A 24,771-nucleotide genomic window follows, 5' to 3' on the forward strand; every position below is an offset into this window, starting at 1 on the left:
TTTATAAAAAAAATAATAATTGTCTTCATTCTTGGCAGATGACTGTCTCAGGAGATCAGTGGGACAGCTGACATCTTCAAATTTTAAATCAGATGACCTTGAGATCACACAGGATACCACTGAAGTGAATGCCATTACTCCAGATATACCATCATCCCTTGACAGCAAAGATCAATCGTCTGATCCTTTGAAATGGGTCCTAGCTTCTGATTCCTTACAGACTACTAAGAAAAATAAAAGTTACAAGATAATCATTAAAAAACGAACTGCTGTTAAAGCAAAGAAGCCATTTTCAAGTTCAGAATATGGAAATAGTTTTCCACTTGAAACATCTTTTGTTAAACATCAAAATATTCACACAGAGGAGAATAGATTTTCTTGTTCCAAGTGTGGGAGACATTTTAACCGGAAATCAGTTCTTGTTAGGCATGAGAGAATTCACACTGGGGAGAAGCCATATTCATGTTCAGAATGTGGGAAATGTTTTGCAGAGAAATCAAATCTTATCTCACATCACAGAACTCACACAGGGGAGAAACCACATTCATGTTCAGAATGTGGGAAATATTTTAACCGTAAATCGCATCTTGTTAGTCACCAGAGAATTCATACTGGGGAAAAGCCACATTTTTGTTCAGAATGTGGAAAATGTTTTGCAGAGAAATCAAATCTTATCACACATCAAAGAACTCACACAGGAGAAAAACTATATTTATGTTCAGAATGTGGGAAATCTTTTAACCGAAAATGGTGCCTTCTTAAACATCAAAAATCCCATGCAGGGAATAACTAATTACTGGAAAATCATATTTTGTTAAAAGTCAAAAATAACTCACATGGGAAGAAACTATAAAATTTCATTGACATATTCTACAAAAACCTTATAACAGAGTTGCATAATTAAATGAGAAACAGAAATGACCTTAAAACTAAAACTAACTGTATTTTTTAGACTACAAGACACATTTTAACAAGAAAACATATTGCTAATAAGTGAGGGCCTCTTATAGTTCAGAGGTAGCTTTATGTGATGGAGGATAAAGCTGGGACAGCATCCTTCCCGCTCACGGAGATAACTGCTCTCTCCTGGTCCACACTGATCTATGTGACCGCTGCAGAGGAGGAAGGACCTGCACCGAGACTTCACATCCTGAGTGAGAGGCAGAAGGACCTGCCACCCGACTAGCTCCAGGACCTTTCAGGACATGTGATTAATCACATGACTTGGACGGAACTGCAAATTGGGGTAAGGTTTGTGCGTGTATGTAAAGCAGACCTGTATGTAAATGTGCATATGTAGCAAAGATGTGTGTATGTACATGAGCGTGTGTAACATAGCTGTGTGTTTTGTAAATATGGATACAGTATATAACAAACATGAGTACATCCCTCACATTTTTGTAAATATCTTTCCATAGGACAGCAGTGAAGATTAGGGTTGAGCGAAACGGATCGTTCATTTTCAAAAGTCGCCGACTTTTGGCAAAGTCGGGTTTCATGAAACCCGACCCGATCCCTGTGTGGGGTCGGCCATGCGGTACGCGACTTTCGCGCCAAAGTCGCGTTTCGTATGACGCGCTTGGCGCCATTTTTTTCAGCCAATGAAGGGGCGTGGGCAGAGTGATGACATAGGTCTTAGGGGCGTGGACGCCTATTGCGAGAGAGAGAGAGAGAGAGGAAAAAAAAAAAAAATTCCCATTGGCTTTGCATTGGGTTCCGTGTTTCGGTCGATCCTCGACTTTTCGCCATAATCGGCCGATTTCACTCGACTTGACTTTTGAGATAGTCGGGTTTCGCGAAACCCGGCTCGACCCTAAAAAAGTCAAGGTCGCTCAACCCTAGTGAAGATATTTCACTTTGATAGATTGTAAAGTAGTCTGTGTACAGCTTGAATAACAGTGCAAATTTGGTGTACCCTTATAACTCAATACACAACAATTAAAGTCTAAACCGCTGTCAACTGAAGTGAGTACACCGCTAAGTGAAAGTGGCCAAAGTGGCAATATTTTGTGTGGCCACCATTATGTTCAAGCACAGCCTTAACTCTTTTGAGCACGGAGTTCACTAAAGCTTCACAGGTTGCCAGTGGAATCCTCTTCCACTCCTCCATGATGACATGACAGAACTGGTGGAGGTTAGAGACATTGCATTCCTCCTCCTTCTGTTTGAGGATACCCCACATGGTTTAGGTCGGGAGACATTTTCTTTAGCAAGGCAGTGTTCATCTTGTAGATGTGTTTGGGGTCTATGTTGGAATACAGCCCTGCGGCCTAGATTTTGAAGCAAGGGGATTATGCTTCATTCTCTTCTTCAGTATGTTACAGTACATGTTGACATTCATGGTCCCCTCAATGAACTAGCTCCCCACAGCCGGCAGCACTCATGCAGCCCCAAATCACGACACTCCCCCACCATGCTTTACAGTAAGTGAGACACAATTGTTTTTGTACTTCTCACCTGGTTGCCGTCACACACAATTGATTCGTACTGAACTAAATAAGATTATTTATGGGCCCCTCAGACCACAGGCCATAGTTAATCCATGTCCTAAGGGTACCGTCACACTATACGATTTACCTACGATCACGACCAGCGATATGACCTGGCCGTGATCGTAGGTAAATCGTAGTGTGGTCGCTGGGGAGCTGTCACACAGACCGCTCTCCAGCGACCAAGATGCCGAGGTCCCTGGGTAACCAGGGTAAACATCGGGTAACTAAGCGCAGGACCGCGCTTAGTTACCCGATGTTTACCCTGGTTACAAGCGTTAAACTAAAAAAAAACAAACAGCACATACTTACATTCTGGTGTCCGTCAGGTCCCTTGCCGTCTGCTTCCCGCACTCACTGACTGCCGGCCGTAAAGTGAAAGTGAAAGCACAGCCGCTGTGCTCTGCTTTCACTTTACGGCCGGCAGTCACAGTGCTGGAAGCAGACTGCAAGGGACCTGACGGACACCAGAATGTAAGTATGTGCTGTTTGTTTTTTTTTAGTTTAACGCTTGTAACCAGGGTAAACATCGGGTAACTAAGCGCGGTCCTGCGCTTAGTTACCCGATGTTTACCCTGGTTACAAGCGAACGCATCGCTGGATCGCATCGCTAGATCGGTGTCACACACACCGATCTAGCGATGACAGCGGGAGATCCAGCGATGAAAGAAAGTTCTAAACGATCTGCTACGACGTACGATTCTCAGCAGGATCCCTGATCGCTGCTGCGTGTCAGACACAGCGATATCGTAACGATATCGCTGGAACGTCACGAATCGTACCGTCGTAGCGATCGAAATGTTATAGTGTGACGGTACCCTTAGTCTACTTGTCATCAGCAAACTGCTGGCTTTCTTGTGCATCATCTTTAGAAGAGGCTTCCTACTGGGACGACAGCCATGTAGACCAATTTAATGCAATGTAAGGCTTATGTTCTGAAAACTGACAGGATGACCCCACCCCCACCTCTCTAGCTTCTGCAGCAATTCTGGCAGCACTCGTATGTCTATTTTGAAAAGGCAGCCTCTGGGTATGACGCTAAGCATGTGCACTAAACTCCTTTGGTCAACCATGACGAGGCCAGTTCCGAGCGGAAGATGTTGTTAAACCGCTGTGTGGACTTGACCACTGTGCGTGCATTACACGCTCTCCTTAATCTGGCCTGAACTCCACGTAGTTAGGGACGCTCTTACTGCCCGCCCACTGTCACCATACATAGTACGATCACCTGATCACTCACGTGACCAGGGTGCTTGCAGTGACGCGGTCAGTACATTCTGTCGCTTCCTCTTTCCTCTTCACCACCGCAGCATAACCGTGCCCCCTTTTTGTTCTTATTGGCACATCCACACACCTTCTCTTTTTATTGGCCCTTTCTGATTTATATACTCCCATTGATCCTAATGACGCCACCCCCTGACGAAGGCAAAGAGCCGAAACGCACGTTGGGGAGGATGCCATTCAGGAGCCAGGGATTTACAGTCTCACTGTGAGTGACTTTCCTTACTGATACTATTCTTATATCTTACACTGTGATCACCTGCCTCTTCTTTTACACTTACCCTACGTTGGTATTTTTTGCCTTGAGCATTTCACTTTTTTACTTAGGATTTTACCATGTTTGATTCACTTCAACACAATGGTTGCTTTATATAATTGTGTGTTTATGCTGATTTCGTTTGATGGTTTTGATACCTTACACTCACTGGTCACACCAGGGCAACGTTTGTGATACTCACCTTGATTTTTTCGTCAGCATAACCTGTTTATCCATGTATTTATGATCCCTATAGTTTTTTTTATCACTTCATACACTGTTGTGTTTCACCCAGCTTGATTTATATCACATTTTCTCCTGAGTGTGCATCCTTGTTTTCCTCGTACAATTTTTTCTGTACCATTTGGATTTTGGCATTGTGGCCTATAATTTTTACCTGTAATTATTTTCCCGTTTTGTACCTTCTTCTTTTATTGGAATTATTAATAAAATAAAACTATTTTATATTGGACTGCTTGGTCGGTTTGTGGAGCCTTTGTTTGTTTATAGGCCATCTTTATGTAGAACAACAATTATTTTTTTAGATCCTCAGAGAGTTCTCTGCCATGAGGTGCCATTTTGAACTTCCAGTGAACAGTGTACGCAAGAGTGTGAGAGCGATAACACCAAATTTACCACACCTGCTCCCCATTCACACATGAGACCTTGTAACACTAATGAGTCACATGAGGAAAAATGGCTAATTGGGTACAATTTGGCAAATTTTACTTAGCGGTTTACTCCCTTTTGTTGCCAGAAGTTTAGACATGAATGGCTATGTGCTGAGTTATTTAACGGGCACACCAACTTTACACTGTTATACAAGCTGTACACTGACTACTTTTACATTGTATCAAAGTGGCATATCTTCATTGTTGTCCCATGAAAAGATATAATAAAATACAAAAATGTGAGGGGTGTACTTACTTTTTGGTATACTGTATGTAGCTGAGCTGTCTGTGTATGTCAATGTTAATATGTAACAAAGCTGTATGTGTATGTAAATATGTGTGTAGCAGAGCTGTGTGTGTGTAAATGTGCATATGTAACAGAGCAGGGTATGCAAGTGTGCATATGTAGCAGAGCAGTGTGTATGTAAACGTGCATGTGTAGAAGAGCTGTGTGTGTATTGTATATGCAGCAGTGTTAAGTGTTAATATATGAGCTGTATAGTGCTCATTAATGGTTATGCTGTGAAGCTATATGGAAATAAAATGCACAGTACAAAAAATACAGAATAGATTGTAAAAATCTGAAAATTGCGATTTGTATGTAGCCCCGAGTCAATACATTTTTAGGACCACCTTTCGTTGCAGTTACTGCTGAAAGTCTTTAGGGGTCTGTTTGTACCGGCTTTGCTCATCTAGAGGCTGTAAAGATTGCCCATTCTTCTTTGCAAACTAGCTCTAGCTCATTGATATTGGATGGAGACGTCTGTGAACAGCAATTTTTAGATCTTGTGATATATTTTTATTGGGATTTAGGTCTGGACTGTGTTTTTGCTGTTCATACACTTGAATATGTTTTAATATAAGCCATCCATTGTAGGGTCGTTGTCCTGCTGTAAGGCAAATTTACAGCCCAGTCTTGAGACTTTTGCAGCTTCTAACAGATTTTCCTCCAGGATTGCCCCGTAATTGGTTCCATCTATCTTTCTATCAACTCTAACCAGCTTCCCTGTTCCTGCTGAAGAAATGGTGAAACCAGGTGTCCAAATCTATGCTGCTGATAAGGATGAATGGCAGACAATATTCTTCAAAGCTTTATTTCAAAACAGGTTATATAGTCATGTAGGACCTCATCCTCAGGACAAAACTGAAGGTTTTGACTGGAACTGCCACTCTTAGACTCTACTATGGCTCCCAGGTTCAGCATCTGCTTCATTTCTTTTGAGACTATCTCTCGGCAGGCTTCAGTGATCCAATACAACTTCAAGTTTACCCAAACATAAGGCTCTGTGAGAACCTCATGCTCTATGACCTGAGTACAACCTGGTAATTCCAAGAACAGGTCTCTGTTCCGCTGTAGCAGCTCTCAGCTTTTCTGCTTTTGGGCACGTTAGATTTTAACTTCGCCAGCAAACAAGGGGCTTCCATTGGTTCCCTATTTTGCCACTGCTTGATCAGGTCGACATGGAACACCTGTTAGGGCTCACTTCTCCCCGGTTGATGGATTTTTTAGTTGACCTCGCCAACCTTTTCAACTACTTCATAGGGGCTCTGCCACTTGGCCAGAAATTTGCTTCTCACTGTAGGTACCAGCATCAGTACCTGATCTCCAGGGGTGAAGTGTCTCACCCTCACCAACCTATTGTACAAGGGTGCCTGTGTTTCTTGTGCTTTGAGGAAGTGATCTTTCACAATGGACATCAAATATGCAATCTTTTCTTGCATCTGGGCCACATGTTCGTCTACACTTTCTTTACGGAGTAGACTCCGCATCCCAGGTCTCCATCCAGGAGTTAGCGGGGGTGTTTGCCATACAACAGTTCAAATGAGGAGAAACCAGTATAGGCCTGTGGAACCTCTCTGATGGAAAATAACAACCTTTTTTTGACACAGCCTGGCCTTGGCTTTATGAAACCTTTCCTCCAGACCGTCCATCTGTGGATAGGACACTTGAGGTCCAGAGTTGTATAATTTGCAGTGTTTTACATATCTCTCTCATCACCTTCAAAATGATTGGAATCCCTTGGTACGTTATGATCTCCATAAGGAACGCTGTTCTGGAAAAGATATGGACCAACTCCTAAAGTATACATTTAGTGGAGGAATTTTATAATGGTACAGCCTCTGGGTACTGTGAAGCATAGTCCAGGATCACCAGGATGTACTGATTCATTCTGGTGGACTTGACCAGGGCTCCCTGTAGATCTATGGCTATGCAATCAAACGGGACCCAGTGTTGGGAAAGGGCACCAACTGACTACGGAAGTGAACCACCGGGAAGGTTAGCTGGCAGGTGGGACAGGACCGATAATAGTTCATAATTTCTCGGTGACAACTGGGCCAGTAGAAACTCTGGAGGTTCCTTTTGTCTACCCCAAGATGACCACCCAACACATGAGTGTGGGAAATGTCTGACACACCGCATCTGTAAAGTCCTGGTACCAATAACTACTCACTGTTTCACCCCTCTGCTAGGTGACAAGCTGGCCTCATTCATGGCAAAATAAGGATATCGGGTGTCAGCCCTTGGCTCTTGAACAACACCATTAAAGGTACCTTCACACATAACGATTTCGTTAAGGATATCGTTGCTTTTTGTGATGTAGCAACAATATCGTTAACGAAATCGTTATGCGTGACAGCGACCAACGATCAGGCCCCTGCTGGGAGATCGTTGGTCGCTGGGAATGATCAGGACCTTTTTTTTGGTCGCTGATCATCCGCTGACATCGCTGAATCGGCGTGTGTGATGCCGATCCAGCGATGTCTTCACTGGTAGCCAGGGTAAACATTGGGTTAATAAGCGCAGGGCCGCACTTAGTAACCCGATGTTTACCCTGGTTACCATTGTAAATGTAAAAAAAAAAACACTACATACTTACATTCTGGTGTCTGTCGCGTCCCCCGCCTTCAGCTTCCCTGCACTGTGTAAGCGCCGCCCGTAAAGCAGAGCAGAGACGTCACCGCTGTGCTCTGCTTTACGGCCGGCCGGCGCTGACACAGTGCAGGGAAGCTGACGCCGGGGGACAGACACCGGAATGTAAGTATGTACTGTTTTTTTTTTTTACTTTTACAATGGTCACCAGGGTAAACATCGGGTTACTAAGCGCGGCCCTGCGCTTAGTAACCCGATGTTTACCCTGGTTACCCGGGGACTTCGGCATCGTTGGTCGCTGGAGAGGGAGAGCTGTCTGTGTGACAACTCTCCAGCGACCACACAACGACCTAAACAGCGACGCTGCAGCGATCGGGATCGTTGTCTATATCGCTGCAGCGTCGCTAAATGTGACGGTACCTTTAGTATAGTCACATTATCATACGCTCCTTTTAGATTTAAGTCCCAGTATAAAGAAAAGTCTAGCTCTATTATTATGGGGTGTAACAAGTCCTGGACGACTCAAATGACATGAGCCTTGGTGCCAGAGTTTTTGTTTCTGACCACACGAGCGACAGGGTAATTTTTACCATCTCCATGGACCCACCGGACTCCCACTACGTTCCCAAAAAACAGCCAGTGAGGAAGTGTGACCCTCACTAGTGTTACCAAACTCCCTGAGTCCAATAGACTAGTCACTAGCAGTGGGCATGCCTGCAGAGACTAGCCATGTTGAGGGTCAGCACTGCAGGCAGACTATGCAAAATATGAGCAGCGCCGACCTATACTGCAGGCCATTGGTGGTCGTGGGGCAGTGGGCGGCTATGTACCCCAGGGTGTGGTGTGACACCTCCAACAAACTACGGTATTAGATGTGGCCTTCAGCAAGAACTCAGAAGCTTCCTGAGCCCTCAGATGCACTACAGATGTTGCTCTAGTTCCCTTCTTTTGGTAGTCAGTTTCCCTTTCGGAATCTCAGTATGAAGATGTTAAGACTCCTTGGTTCCCTAAAGAACTCTCGACCACCTGGTACCTTTCCACCATTGCCCACCAGGTCATAGGCATTCCAGGGATCTCCCTGGACCACTCGGGACTGCACTAGCCTAAGAGGGGAGTTTATTAACCAGTCCATGATGACCCACTCTACCATCTGTGTTGGGGAGGAGGATTCTGATTGCAATAACTTTTGAACCAGGTGTAATAGGTCGAACATTTGGGATAGAGGAAGTTTGTCACCATGGTGGTGATGTACCCGTTGTGCCCTGACAGAGTTACTCTTAAGCACGCTAAGATCTATGTTTTCAAAATACTCTGCAAGGCCAGTTCATAATAGGTCTTCTGCAGTTACCCCATTAGCTTACAGTTTTTCTCACCTGGGTCTCATTGCTTCGGCCTGGAGGCGGTGTGGCTTCCCTGACACGGACGGCCTTTGCCAGGAGTGTTATCTGCTGCTGCTGTATTTGTTGCTGCTGCAGCTGGATCTGCTTTATCAACAGTTTATTCTCCTGGGCTTGCTGCTGCATGTTAACCTAAACCAGCTACTTGATTAGCTCCTCCATGGCTTCAGACCGTGCTTGCCCTGCTACAGTTGCTTTGAGCCAGATGTAAGACTCATGCTGGTGTGGTAGATGGAGGCAGGTATATCTCGCCCAGGTGTTTGTCCTATGTGAATTAGGCCACTCAGTATCTTCAGGGTGCTAATGGGTTAATGATTGCAGGAATAAAAGATGACCAGCTGGGTGTTTCCAGTGTCTGCCTGGGGCACACAGATTGCCTGCCTGTGTGAGACAAACGTGAGTGAAGAGCTCTGCTCAAGATCTGTATGATGTTAGCTGGGTGGGAGAAGCCCCCCCAGTTGTTGAGATAGCAACGTATTTGTTTAGTTAGTGCCGGACAGGCTAGGGTTTATTTTTATGTTTTGTTTTTTGTGTTGCTTTCACGTTAATAAATCTGACCTGAGGTCAGCCTGCTCAGAAACCTGCTGTACGCCTCAGATTCAATGCACAAACCACGTGTCCTTTGACCCCAGCAAAGGCGATCCCAGAGTGTTTTGTCACATTGTGGTGGAGAACGCGGGCATACCGTGGCACAGGCGACAGCATAGAAGACGTGGTGAAAGCCTTAGTACAGTCCACTGCCGTACAGCAGCAGGCCACTGCCGCACAGCACGAAGCTAATCGCTTGATGGCCGCACAGCTGAAGGAGTTACTGGACATGACGGTTGCAGACCGCCAACTTCTCCAACAGGTGGCGCAGCGCCTGGTGAGCATGCCTGACGCTGACCCGGAAGCAGAGTCCAGAAGGATCCATGTGAGTCGATACTGGCAAAAGCTGACTGCAGAAGATGACCTCGAGGCATATCTGACAACTTTTGAGCGGACGGCATTGAGAGAGAAGTGGCCGAAGGCACGATGGGCCGATTTGATTGCCCCGTTTCTCTCCGGCGAGGCCCAAAAAGCTTACCATGATTTGGACCCGGAGGTCGCTCAGGACTTTGAGAAGCTGAAAGCTGAGATCCTGGCCCGGCTGGGTGTGACGACGGCTGTCCGTGCACAGAGGGTACATCAGTGGACATACCAGCAAGATAAACCAGCGCGGTCTCAGATGTTCGACCTGATCTACTTGACAAAGAAATGGCTGCAACCCGAGGTACTGACAATACCCGAAATAATCCAGCGGGTTGTCCTGGACAAGTACCTGAGAGTACTACCCCCAGCGCTGAAAAGGTGGGTAAGCCAAGGAAATCCCACGACAGCGGATCAACTTGTGGAGTTGGTCGAGCGTTATTCCGTGGCAGAAGGACTTCCCGACGACACCGCCAAACCCCGGACTGTGCCTCCTCCTCGTGGAACCGGTAAGACTGTTCCAGGGACCACGGGTGAAGGAAAATCGCTTAAAACTGTGGGGGAGGAGTCCGGGACTGCTCGCACTCCGAGACCAAGAGTATTGGACGGTGGTCTCAGTAGGGGACCTGTTAGGTGTTTCCGCTGCCATGAGAAGGGTCATGTTTCTGCGAACTGTCCTGTTACCGCTGAACCCATGCAGTGCGACGTTATAGACTCTAGAAAACGCATGTCTTTGGTTACACAGCTAGTGAGTGTGAATGCGGGTCAAAATGATACAGTGAAACACCTGTGTGAATTATCTGTTGATGGGAAAAATGTTGTGGCATTACTAGACTCTGGAAGTGTGGTGACTCTGGTGAAAGCTAATCTGGTGGCACTTCCGTCTGGTCCGTCTGACAAGTTTTCTGTGACGTGTGTGCATGGTGACACCCGCTCGTACTTAACAGCGGTCATATGGATTTCTACTCCCTATGGGTCAGTGCAGCACAAAGTGGGACTCGTTCCCGCATTGTTACATGATGTAATACTGGGCAGGGATTTTCCCTATTTCTGGCAGTTGTGGGAGAATCAGTTACTCCTTCACGGTAGCTGTACCCGTGAATCTTCTCCCATGCCATCTGGAGGTCCCGAGTCCCTAGAGGAGACCCCACAGGAAGATGTTGCTGGGGAGGTTAGTGAATCTAACCTTCAGTACCCCTTCTCCGTCATGGCGGGGGAAACAGAGGAAACTGAGGAACCTCAGCGAGAGGCGGAGGCAGACAGCCATCCGGCACCCTGCCTGCCAGATTTGGGAGTCCAGGTGGATGACTTCCACAGCGAGCAAATGAAAGATCCTACCCTGACGTCGGCTAGGAAAAATGTAAAAATGATAGATGGGGTACCCGTAGAACCTGACACTAGGCTAGCGTACCCGTATATGGTTCTTGAAAATGATTTGCCCTACCAGGTAGAAAAAAAAGGGGAAGACACAGTGCAACGGTTAGTGGTACCCAAACCTTATCGGCGGAAGGTACTGGATTTGGCCCACGGACATATAATGGGGGGACATCTGGGGGTACAGAAAACCACAGAAAGGATATTGCATTGTTTTGTGTGGCCTGGAATACATTGTGATGTGCGTAACTATTGTGAGTCCTGTCCAGAGTGCCAAATCGCGGCCCCTAAATCTCAGTTCCGTAGCCCTTTGGTACCCCTTCCTATCATCGGGGTCCCTTTTGAGAGAATTGGGATGGATTTGGTTGGGCCCCTTCCCCGATCCGCACGTGGGCACCAACATATCCTCGTCATCGTGGACTATGCCACTCGTTACCCGGAAGCCGTCCCTTTGCGTAACACAGCTACCAAGACGATCGCCAAGGAATTGGTACAAGTGTTTAGTCGGGTGGGAATTCCAAAACAGATACTCACCGACCAGGGGACTCCCTTTATGTCGAGGGTAATGAAGGAGCTCTGCAGGCTCTTACAAATAGACCCGTTGCGTACGTCTGTCTATCACCCTCAAACAGATGGCCTGGTTGAGCGCTTCAACAAAACCTTAAAACAGATGCTCCGGAAGGCGATAGACAAAGATGGGAAGAACTGGGATTACTTGTTACCCTATTTGCTGTTTGCCATTAGGGAAGTTCCCCAGTCTTCCACAGGATTTTCGCCTTTCGAACTGTTGTACGCCCGTCGTCCCCGGGGACTGCTGGACGTCGCAAAAGAAACCTGGGAAGGTCAAGTCACTCCCTTTAAAACGGTGATCGACCAAGTAACACAAATGCAGGATCGTATTGCCGCTGTCATGCCCATTGTTAGGGACCATATGTTACAGGCCCAGGGAGCCCAGAGGCAAAGTTATGATAGAGGCGCTAAGGTCCGTACATTTGCACCCGGCGATAGGGTGTTGGTCCTAATCCCTACGGTGGATAGTAAATTCCTGGCGAAATGGCAGGGCCCATTTGAGGTCCGAGAAAGAGTTGGTGAAGTGAACTATAAAGTGTACCAGCCGGGTAAGAGAAAACTGGAACAGATTTATCATGTGAATCTGATAAAATCCTGGAAAGACCGCTCTGCCCTAACGGCGGATCTGCCCCGTTCGGTTTGTTCACCTACTGTACCAGAGGTGCAGGTTGCTGAGACTCTCTCAGAACGACAAAAATCTGAGGTTAAGCAATTTTTGTTACAGAACCGACAGTTTTTCTCCGAAAAACCTGGCCGGACGAAGTTGGTGAAACATGAGATTGTCACAGAGCCTGGCGTCACTGTTCATGTGAAGCCCTACCGGATTCCGGAAGCCCGCCGTGAAGCCGTCTCCCGGGAAGTGATGGCAATGTTGGACTTAGGAGTCATTGAGGAGTCACACAGCGCCTGGTCCAGTCCAATTGTGTTGATACCTAAACCGGATGGCTCCATCCGGTTTTGTAATGACTTTAGGAAACTGAATGCAGTTTCTAAATTTGATGCGTACCCTATGCCCCGGGTCGATGAGTTGATCGACCGGCTTGGTAAAGCCCGATACATTACGACCCTGGATTTAACAAAGGGGTACTGGCAGATTCCTCTGGCCGAGGCGGCCAGAGAGAAGACGGCATTTGCTACACCGGAAGGTCTGTTCCAGTATGTCTATATGCCGTTTGGACTTCACGGAGCTCCCGCAACGTTCCAGAGATTGATGGATCGAGTCTTGAGGCCTCACAGACAGTACGCTTCTGCCTACCTGGATGACATCGTAATTTACAGCATGGACTGGGAAACTCATCTCCAGAAGGTACAAGCCGTGATTGATGACCTGCGAGATGCAGGTTTAACGGCAAACCCCAAGAAATGCCACATCGGGCTTGAAGAAGCCCGATACTTGGGCTACGTGATTGGCCGAGGAGTGGTTAAACCCCAGATCGACAAAATACAGGCAATTCAGGGCTGGCCACAACCAGTGAACAAGAAACAAGTGCAGGCTTTCCTGGGGATTGCCGGCTATTATCGCCGGTTCATACCCAATTTTGCAGCCATGGCTACTCCCTTGACGGATCTTACCAAGGGGAAGGGTTCCGTCATGGTAAAATGGACCTCAGCTGCTGAAGAGGCCTTCCACAGCCTGAAACGGGCTTTGTGCTCTCAGCCCGTACTAGTGACTCCTGATTTCAGCAGCGAGTTTGTGGTACAAACTGATGCCTCTGATACTGGTGTCGGAGCTGTACTTTCCCAGGTGAGGGACGGAGTCGAACACCCGGTCCTCTATCTCAGTCGGAAACTGAATGTACATGAGCAGAGGTATGCCGTGGTTGAAAAAGAGTGCCTAGCCATTAAATGGGCTCTCGACTCCCTCAAGTATTACCTGGCTGGTAGGAAGTTTAGGCTGGTCACAGACCATGCCCCTCTCAAGTGGATGCACCTCCACAAGGACCGTAATAGTCGGGTAACCAGGTGGTTCCTTGCCCTGCAGGCTTACTCTTTTACGGTGGAGCACCGACCTGGGGTGCAGATGGGGAACGCCGATGCCCTATCCCGAGTGCACTGTTTCAAAAGTGTTCTTGCTCGACCGGAGTGGTCTGAGCAAGGGGGGGATATGTAAGACTCATGCTGGTGTGGTAGATGGAGGCAGGTATATCTCGCCCAGGTGTTTGTCCTATGTGAATTAGGCCACTCAGTATCTTCAGGGTGCTAATGGGTTAATGATTGCAGGAATAAAAGATGACCAGCTGGGTGTTTCCAGTGTCTGCCTGGGGCACACAGATTGCCTGCCTGTGTGAGACAAACGTGAGTGAAGAGCTCTGCTCAAGATCTGTATGATGTTAGCTGGGTGGGAGAAGCCCCCCCAGTTGTTGAGATAGCAACGTATTTGTTTAGTTAGTGCCGGACAGGCTAGGGTTTATTTTTATGTTTTGTTTTTTGTGTTGCTTTCACGTTAATAAATCTGACCTGAGGTCAGCCTGCTCAGAAACCTGCTGTACGCCTCAGATTCAATGCACAAACCACGTGTCCTTTGACCCCAGCAAAGGCGATCCCAGAGTGTTTTGTCACACAGAACATAAAGTTTCCAGACAGCAATCACCCGTACTCTTTGGCAATCTTGCATGCAATTCTAACACCAATTATAATGTTTCAGCTTACTCGGCAGAGCTTGAGATATACGCGGCAAGCAATGTCCAGGCAGGTTTATTCAAACTTCATAAACTGTGCAGTAAATAAAGCATATAACGGCCCTTGGACATAAAGAAAACAAATATAGTCCAATCACAATATCACATACGTGTTCGTCCAGTTCACCCAGACATCATAACATCCAGCACAAAAGACTCTGACAGTAGACTTAACACAGGAGGACTTCTTCCCTACACTCAGTCACTGAATGAGACAACTGGTCTCCTTTTTATTTGCCATGCCACGCCCCAGGGTGGGGATATTTGATCAGCCAGTTCCATCCTTCTCTCTGGCTGCTCATGAACCCAACCCTTGACATGCCCTAGTAACTCTCTCAGCACGATACGTACTGGAGCCTGCTGTTATGCTGTGCTATCAGGCAACACAGTGTGCAGTAATCAGCGCACATACAGTGATATGGCAATAACCCAAAAACAATAGAACAAGCTCTGAGACGTGGAATCTCTGCAGACTGCAATACCTGAACCTATCCTCACACAACTAAAAGCAGCAGTGGATTGCGCCTAACACTACCTATGCAACTCGGCACTGCCTGAGGAGCTGACTAGCCTGAAGATAGAAATACAAGCCTGACTTGCCTCAGAGAAATACCCCAAAGGAATAGGCAGCCCCCCACATATAATGACTGTTAGCAAGATGAAAAGACAAAACGTAGGAATGAAATAGATTCAGCAAAGTGAGGCCCGATATTCTAGACAGAGCGAGGATAGCAAAGAGAACTATGCAGTCTACAAAAAACCCTAAAGCAGAACCACGCAAGGGGGGCAAAAAGACCCACCGTGCCGAACTAACGGCACGGCGGTGCACCCTTTGCGTCTCAGAGCTTCCAGCAAAAGAGAATAGCACAGCTGGACAGAAAAAACGGAAACAAAAACAAAGTAACACTTATCTAGCAGAGCAGCAGGCCACAGGAAAGATGCAGTAGCTCAGATCCAACACTGGAACATTGACAAGGAGCAAGGAAGACAGACTCAGGTGGAGTTAAATAGCAAGGCAGCCAACGAGCTCACCAAAACACCTGAGGGAGGAAGCCCAGAGGCTGCAATACCACTTGTGACCACAGGAGTGAATTCAGCCACAGAATTCACAACAGTACCCCCCCCTTGAGGAGGGGTCACTGAACCCTCACCAGAACCCCCAGGCCGACCAGGATGAGCCACATGAAAGGCACGAACAAGATCTGGGGCATGGACATCAGAGGCAAAAACCCAGGAATTATCCTCCTGAGCATAACCCTTCCATTTGACCAGATACTGGAGTTTCCGTCTAGAGACACGAGAATCCAAAATTTTCTCCACAATATACTCCAATTCCCCCTCCACCAAAACAGGGGCAGGAGGCTCCACAGATGGAACCATAGGTGCCACGTATCTTCTCAACAACGACCTATGGAATACATTATGTATGGAAAAGGAGTCTGGGAGGGTCAGACGAAAAGACACCGGATTGAGAATCTCAGAAATCCTATACGGACCAATAAAACGAGGTTTAAATTTAGGAGAGGAAACCTTCATAGGAATATGACGAGAAGATAACCAAACCAGATCCCCAACACGAAGTCGGGGACCCACACGGCGTCTACGATTAGCGAAAAGCTGAGCCTTCTCCTGGGACAAGGTCAAATTGTCCACTACCTGAGTCCAGATCTGCTGCAACCTGTCCACCACAGAATCCACACCAGGACAGTCCGAAGACTCAACCTGTCCTGAAGAGAAACGAGGATGGAACCCAGAATTGCAGAAAAATGGAGAGACCAAGGTAGCCGAGCTGGCCCGATTATTTAGGGGCTCCTTGTACTGTTATGCTGTGCTATCAGGCAACACAGTGTGCAGTAATCAGCGCACATACAGTGATATGGTCAATAACCCAAAAACAATAGAACAAGCTCTGAGACGTGGAATCTCTGCAGACTGCAATACCTGAACCTATCCTCACACAACTAAAAGCAGCAGTGGATTGCGCCTAACACTACCTATGCAACTCGGCACTGCCTGAGGAGCTGACTAGCCTGAAGATAGAAATACAAGCCTGACTTGCCTCAGAGAAATACCCCAAAGGAATAGGCAGCCCCCCACATATAATGACTGTTAGCAAGATGAAAAGACAAAACGTAGGAATGAAATAGATTCAGCAAAGTGAGGCCCGATATTCTAGACAGAGCGAGGATAGCAAAGAGAACTATGCAGTCTACAAAAAACCCTAAAGCAGAACCACGCAAGGGGGGCAAAAAGACCCACCGTGCCGAACTAACGGCACGGCGGTGCACCCTTTGCGTCTCAGAGCTTCCAGCAAAAGAGAATAGCACAGCTGGACAGAAAAAACGGAAACAAAAACAAAGTAACACTTATCTAGCAGAGCAGCAGGCCACAGGAAAGATGCAGTAGCTCAGATCCAACACTGGAACATTGACAAGGAGCAAGGAAGACAGACTCAGGTGGAGTTAAATAGCAAGGCAGCCAACGAGCTCACCAAAACACCTGAGGGAGGAAGCCCAGAGGCTGCAATACCACAGGAGTGAATTCAGCCACAGAATTCACAACAGCCTGCTTTTCCAGGTTTACACCACCAAGGTTACCAACCTGAAAGATACATATACTGTAGTATCTCCCCTCGAGGACCTGTCAGGTTGCCATTTTATAACATTATATAGTAAAAACGATTAAAAGGAATGTATCCGCCAAGAGTAGTGTAAATTAATTTAAAAAAATGTAAAGTATTACTTTTTTATTATTTGAGTTAAAAAATTCAGTACATGGGAAAAAGACAAGCTAATTCAAATCGAGTTTTGATATTTTGAACTTTCATACTAGAGGAAGCAGCTGCTGGCATTTGCCGTGAAAACTTAGTGTACTGCCAGCTCGCATTACGACTGCTGTAAATGTGGGCGGGATCTGGTCACATGGGTCTGATGTCACTTCTCTCCTCCCTTTCTGGGTGTTTCCAAAAGGAAGGGCGTGGGGATAAAGTAAAAAACCTGAATGCTGCTTCAATTTGTTGGTGCCTGCAATATAATATTGACATGTGGACAGTGTCACCGAGGACTGGTAGCATGGCCGATTAAAATGGCATCCCTTCCCCACACTGCAATAAAATTATGGTGAATGAATTCATTTGTGAATGAATGCAAGGATGGCAAAAGTGTTTTGGTTACGACATTGTTATGGTAAAATGACATGTCAGTATGATTATCCAGCTCTGTATGATTACTGTGATGTCAAATTTTTGTATTTAAAGATAAAAAATCAATGTTGAGAAAAAATATAATTTTAAAGAGAATCTGTCAGTAGGATCCACCCCCCTAAGCACTTCTATGGGTATGCAGGTCATAGAACGCTGAATAAAATGATACCTTGTTATCTGACGTCTTATTCTAGAGAAATCCATGCTTTTCCCAATATGTAAATAAGCTGTTAGGATCTATGGGTCGGACTGAGATCACCCCGAGAATCTGCCTCCAGAGCTAATGTATAAGGAAAGGGCCATTACCAGTGTGAGACATTGGGAAGTGGACAGCTTTGTGATCAGCATCTGACCCCCCTCTAACAATCTTCCCCAATGGGATGATGAACACTCCCAGAGCTAAAGCATTAACACAGGATAATATTTTGGCCCCTCAAATCTATTTCTGAAATTAATTTGTCTCCTAAAAAGAGAGATCAATATTGGAAACCTGCTGTTAAACTTTGAATCCGTCTAATGTCCTAAAAAATGAAAGGACAATCAAAACTCTAATGCCGCCATATAACTGTGACTACGGGTGTGTGATTCCTCCAGACTTTATATTTTCTACTGCATCTGACCAGCCGGACGTGGCACCCACCGGTACAATAGTCTCAGCTTCTTACCTGTATGTAGTTGTGGGATGCTCAATATTATCTACAAGTACTTCTCACTATATTAGAATATCATCAAAAGTTTATTTCAGTTCTTCAATACAAAAAGTGAAACTGAGGTAGAAGGTGAGATAGCTGAGGCTCAAGAGGAGGTACCACCAGGTCTTCAGGTTAACAGGTCTTTTTGTTCCTTTGCACCTTTGTCTTAAAGGGACTCTGTAACCTGAATTTGGAGGGAACAATCTTCAGCCATAGGGGCAGGGTTTTCGGGTGTTTGATTCACCCTTTCCTTACCCGCTGGCTGCATGCATGCAAGATTGCCTTGTGCAGGCATGTTCTACGGAGGACAGAGAATGAACTTCAATCCAATATTGCAGCCAGCATGCAGTGAGGGGCAAATAATGCTGGAAACGGGACCAAGAAGAAGTTTCCATGTAGCGTCTGCACTCCGGATATCAGTGTACAGGAGTCGGACAGCTCGCACTACATTCACTGAGGCTCCGCTCCATACATCTCGTACACATGTGGTTCCGCTCCATACACCCAGTACATGTGCGGCTCCGCTCCATACTTGTGCACATGCTGCTCTGCTCCGTACACCTTGTACACACTCGGCTTCGCTCCATACACCCCGCACACAAATGGCTCTGCTCCGTACATCTCACACACACGGCTCCGGTCCGAACACCCCATACACACACGGCTCCGCTCGGTACACCCTGTACACGCACGGCTCTGCTCGTTACACCTCGTACACGCATGGCTCCGCACACCTCGTACACACGTTGATCCGCTTTGTACACCCGGGGCTCTGCTCCGTACACCCTGGTACACGCAGGGCTTGGCTCCGTACACCCTGTACAGGCGTGGCCCCGCTCCGTACACCCTGTACAAACGTGGCTCCGCTCCATACACCTCATACACACACGACTCCGCTCCGTACACCCTGTACACGCAGGGCTCCGCTCCGTACACGCCATCTAGGTATTGGCTCGTTATATTGCTCAGTGTGTTACTATCATGGTTGCTAGGGGGCTTTATATTGCTAGACTGAAGGACTGTTTTCTGGCTTGCTTCTATTAACCCCTTTTGCCTATAGCTGCACAGGCCTGCATTCAGGTAGTCCTTATCACACTATTTTGTTGGGTATTCACTCTTATACTCAGATTTATATGATTGTGTATGGACAAGGCTCTTTGCTGTTTTTAATTATGTTTTATATTGTGTGTTGTGTGTCAATAAAAATCTTGTTTTTCATATATGATTTATTATCATGTCTCTTATTTTTGTGTATGTGGTGTGCATATTTGGAGTGATGCTTTTTTTCTCTCATTATCTGCTCCGTACACGCGTGACCCCGCTCCGTACACCCTGTACACACGTGGCTCTGCTCCATACACCTCATACACGACTCCGCTCCGTACACCTCGTAGACCCATGGCTACGCTCCGTACACCTCGTACACACGCAGCTCCGCTCCATACACACTGCACACAAATGGCTCTGCTCCGTACACCCAGTACACACATGGCTCCGCTCCGTACACCCTGTACACACGCGGCTCCGCTTCATACACACCGCACACAAATGGCTCCGCTCCGTACACCTCCTGCACACGTGGTTCCGCTCCGTACACCCTGTACACATGCTGCTCTGCTCCGTACACCGCGTACACACTCGGCTTCGCTCCATACACACCACACACAAATGGCTCCGCTCCGTACACCTCATACACACGTGGTTCCGCTCCATACACCTGGGGCTCAGCTCCGTACATGCGTGGCCCCGCTCCGCACACCCTGTACACACGCGGCTCCGCTCCGTATACCTCATACACACGACTCCGCTCCGTACACCTCGTACACGCACGGCTCCGCTCCGCACACTTCTTACACACACGACTCTGCTCCGTACACCTCGTACACAAGCGGCTCCGATCCATACACCCTGTACATGCACGGCTCCGCTCCGTACACCTTGTACACATGTGGCTCTGCTCCATACACCTCATACACGACTCCGCTCCGTACACCTTGTAGACCCATGGCTCCGCTCCGTACACCTCGCACACACGCAGCTCCGCTCCATACACACTGCACACAAATGGCTCTGCTCCATACACCCTGTACACATGCGGCTCCGCTTCATACACACCGCACACAAATGGCTCCGCTCCGTACACCTCCTGCACACGTGGTTCCACTCCTTACACCCTGTACACATGCTGCTCTGCTCCGTACACACTCGGCTTCGCTCCATACACACCACACACAAATGGCTCCGCTCCGTACACCTCATACACACGTGGTTCCGCTCCATACACCTGGGGCTCAGCTCCGTACATGCGTGGCCCCGCTCCGTACACCCTGTACACACGCGGCTCCGCTCCGTACACCTCATACACACGACTCCGCTCCGTACACCTCGTATACACACGGTTCCATTCCGTACACCCTGTACATGCACGGCTCCGCTCCGCACACTTCTTACACACACGACTCTGCTCCGTACACCTCGTACACACACGGCTCTGCTACATCCACACTGTAAACCCCTCCTGACCCCACACATAACCTTCCCCTCATCCAGCACCATGACAACCAGCACAGCAGAGTCCTGCATACACTGAGGCCCCTGATCATGTGACCCCTGACTCCTCCCCTCCTGTGACCTCATCACAGGTCCTGTGTGCACAGAGCAGCCATATATGTGGTGTGCGGCTCTGCAGGTGGAGGTAGGTGCTGGAGATTCCCCATTACTGGGCACAGGGGGGACATTAACCCCTTCACTATCCCAATATCCATGGCAGGGCACCAGGCCTCTGATCTTACTTGGATATTGGGACTTGTGAAGCTTTTACGCCACTAATCTAATTAAGGATTCTCTCTCTGCTCTCAGGTTGCTTATTTTAATGTCTGTTTATTATGCCGTGACTCTGCTCTTATTCTGTGTATATTTGTGTTTCTTAAAGGGCCACTGTCACCCCCCTCCAGCCGTTATAAACTAAAAGAGCCACCTTGTGCGGCAGTAATGCTGCATTCTAACAAGGTGGCTCTTTTAGTTAGTTTTTGGTGCATTTATTCCCCAAATAAAGCGTTTTATTACTTCTCCAAAATATCTTTCTTTAGACAGGGAGGCAGGTCCTCACCCCCCTGCTTGAACCGCCACACTGCCGTCACTCAAATCTTGCGTCTGCACCAGCCAGTACTAAACAGCGCAAGCGCTGGATTTCATGGGAAAACAGAGCGGAGGGGGCAGCGCCCCTGAAGATTTGAGTGACGGCAGTGTGGCGTTTTAAGCAGGGGGGTGAGGACCTGCCTCCCTGTCTAAAGACAGGTATTTTGGAGAAGTAATAAAACACTTTATTTGGGGAATAAATGCACCAAAAACTAACTGAGCCACCTTGTTAGAATGCAGCATTACTGCTGCACAAGGTGGCCCTTTTAGTTTATAACGGCTGGAGGGGGTGACCGTGTCCCTTTAAGATACTGTGTTATACCATGCCTGAGGAAGAGACATGAGTATTTTTTGCTTTGTAACATCATTTATTTTATTTTTGTTAGCCATTAAAAGGTATCATAACTATATAAGATTATTTTTTTGTTTTTCCCACTGAGAACAATTTTTATAAGAATCATAATGTTTTTGCCCCTAATAGATAACATACAACTCAACTACAGTGCCCCTTTCTTGGCCTCCCACAGTATAATGTTCCCCCAGTACCACCATCCTCCACACACAGTATAAGGTTCCCACAGTACCGCCATCCCCCCACACACAGTATAAGGTTCCCACAGTACCGCCATCCTCCCACACACATTATAAGGTTCCCACAGTACTGCCATCCCCCCACACACAGTATAATGTTCCCCTAGTAGCGCCATCCCCCCTCACACAGTATAATGTTCCCCCAGTACCACCATCCTCCACACACAGTATAATGTTCCCACAGTACCGCCATCCCCCCACACACAGTATAATGTTCCCACAGTACTGCCATCCCCCCTCACACAGTGTAATGTTCCCCCAGTACCGCCATCCTCCACACACAGTATAATAATCCCCCTGTACCGCCATTCCCCCCACACACAGTATAATGTTCCGACAGTATCACCATCCCGCCACACAGTATATTGTTCCCTCAGTACCACCATCCCCCACACACACAGTATAATAATCCCCCTGTACTGCCATTCCACCCACACACACACAGTATAATGTTCCCCAGTACCACCATCCCCCCACACACAGTATAATGTTCCCACAGTACCGCCATCAACTCACACAATATAATATTTCCACAGTACCGCCATCCCTCTACACACAGTATAATGTTCCCCCATTACTGCCATCCCCACACACAGTATAATGTTCCCACAGTACCGCCATTCCCCCACACACAGTATAATGCTCCCCCAGTACCACCATCCCCCCCACACCCAGTAAAATGTTCCCACAGTACCACCATCTCTCCCACACAGTATATTGCTCCCTCAGTACTACCAGCCCCCAGACCGTTGCAGAAAACATGACAGATTGTTACAGAAATGAGGGAGCCCTGCCCTTGTGGGCTTACAGTCTACAAGATAATGTGGAGGAGACAGAAGGTAGGGGGTTGCAGCAGCTCCAATGGTGGTGGTGAGGGACATGGCTTCTTTGCAGGCAGTAATCTTTCTTCAAGAGGTGGGTTTTAAAAGCTCTGAATGTGATGGATAATTGGACATGTTAGGTTACAAAATTCCTGGAAGGGGGGAAACTTTGGATATGTTTGCAGGTGATTGGGATAGGAACGTATAAGTGTAGAGGAGAGAAGGAGTTCTTGTGAGGACCAGACATTAAGTGTTGGAAGTAGTGATGAGCGAATATACTCAGTACTCGAGATTTCCCGAGCACGCTCGGGTGTCCTCCAAGTATTTGTAATTGCTCGAAGATTTAGTTTTCAGTGCCGCAGCTGAATTATTTACATTTGTTAGCCAGCTTGATTACATGTGGGGATTCCCTAGCAACCAGGCAACTCCCACATGTACTTATCCTGGCTAACAGATGTAAATAATTCAGCTGCGGCGCTGCAAACTAAATCTCCGAGCACTTACAAATACTTGGAGGACACCCGAGTGTGCTCGGGAAATCTTGAGTAACGAGTACATTTGCTCATCACTAATGACCTCAGGTTAGCATCCTCAATAATCAGAACCTCCCACTCCCGTCTCCAAGACTTTACACGTGCTGCGCCGATTCTTTGGAATGCACTACCTAGGTTAATACGATTAATCCCCAATCCCCACAGTTTTAAGCGTACCCTAAAAACTCATTTGTTCAGACTGGCCTACCGCCTCAATGCATTAACCTAACGATCCCTGTGTGGCCTATTTATAATAAAAAAAAAAAAAGGTTCCTCGCATCATGTTCTCATACACTTTATGCAGTATTAGCTCTCTGTGTCTGTACTGCTACATACTGGTTCATGCAGCTTTACATGAACACCTGAGCCTTACACTATAGCTGGTCCGAATAACTAAAGCAATTGTTACCATCCACCTCTCGTGTGTCCCCTTTTCCTCATAGTTTGCAAGCTTGCGAGCAGGGCCCTCACTCCTCCTGGTATCTGTTTTGAACTGTATTTCTGTTATGCTGTAATGTCTATTGTCTGTACAAGTCCCCTCTATAATTTGTAAAGCGCTGCGGAATATGTTGGCGCTATATAAATAAAAATTATTATTATTATTATTATTATTATTATTATCACTAGTTGGAAGATATCGGAAGATTACCTCTGATACATTTGCAGGAGACAGATTATGGACAGCTTTGTAGGTCAATGTTGGTAGTTTGAACTAGGTTTTTGGGGGGATTGGGAGTCAATTAAGAGAGTTCCAGAGGGGATAAGTGGAAGAATAGCGAGGAGAGAGATAGATTAGTCAGGCAGCAGAGTTAAGTACAGATTGGGAAGGTGTGAGAATGTTAGAAGGGAGGCTACAGTGGATAATGTTGCAGTAGTAGAAGGACTACAATGTGGGATGGTTTGTGGCGACATCATATTTTGTTGTAAGCAGTTGGTTAAGTTGCAAAGGCTGAATAACAGGAACAAAATAATGTACTGGTTTATATAAACTTTGTAAAAAGCAGTAATTTGGGGTTTTTTATTAGCTGCTGCAGGAAAGAACACTTTACATGTAGCATCAAGTCAGCAGACATAACTCTGCCCACGATTAAGTAATAAAAATTGATAGAAAAAAAAAATTTAGCAGAATTAAGTTTGGCCTCATGGATCGTATCTCCATAAGTCATGGTCTTTGATGTGGGCCCTTGGGAAAATGAATTGCCCAGCCCTATTACACAGGATTCTTTATGATGTTACATCATCATCTTCTCCCTATTAA

General features: G+C 46.9%; 1 protein-coding gene across 2 annotated transcripts in view; it reads left to right on the forward strand.

Annotated features, from left to right (window-relative positions):
- Positions 1 to 24,771, forward strand: part of LOC138663821 (zinc finger protein 182-like) — a 113,834-nt gene that overhangs the window by 82,540 nt on the left and 6,523 nt on the right. The window contains exon 7 of one of the 2 annotated variants that reach the window (XM_069750165.1): positions 39 to 752. In XM_069750165.1, the coding sequence (XP_069606266.1) occupies positions 39 to 752 (714 nt within the window). Of the gene's footprint in view, positions 1 to 38; positions 753 to 21,068; positions 21,126 to 24,771 lie in introns of those variants that run through there. The other variant, XM_069750163.1, reaches the window with a different exon arrangement.

The sequence above is a fragment of the Ranitomeya imitator genome, chromosome 2 (genome assembly GCF_032444005.1).
Source record: "Ranitomeya imitator isolate aRanImi1 chromosome 2, aRanImi1.pri, whole genome shotgun sequence".
Lineage (NCBI taxonomy): Eukaryota > Metazoa > Chordata > Amphibia > Anura > Dendrobatidae > Ranitomeya > Ranitomeya imitator.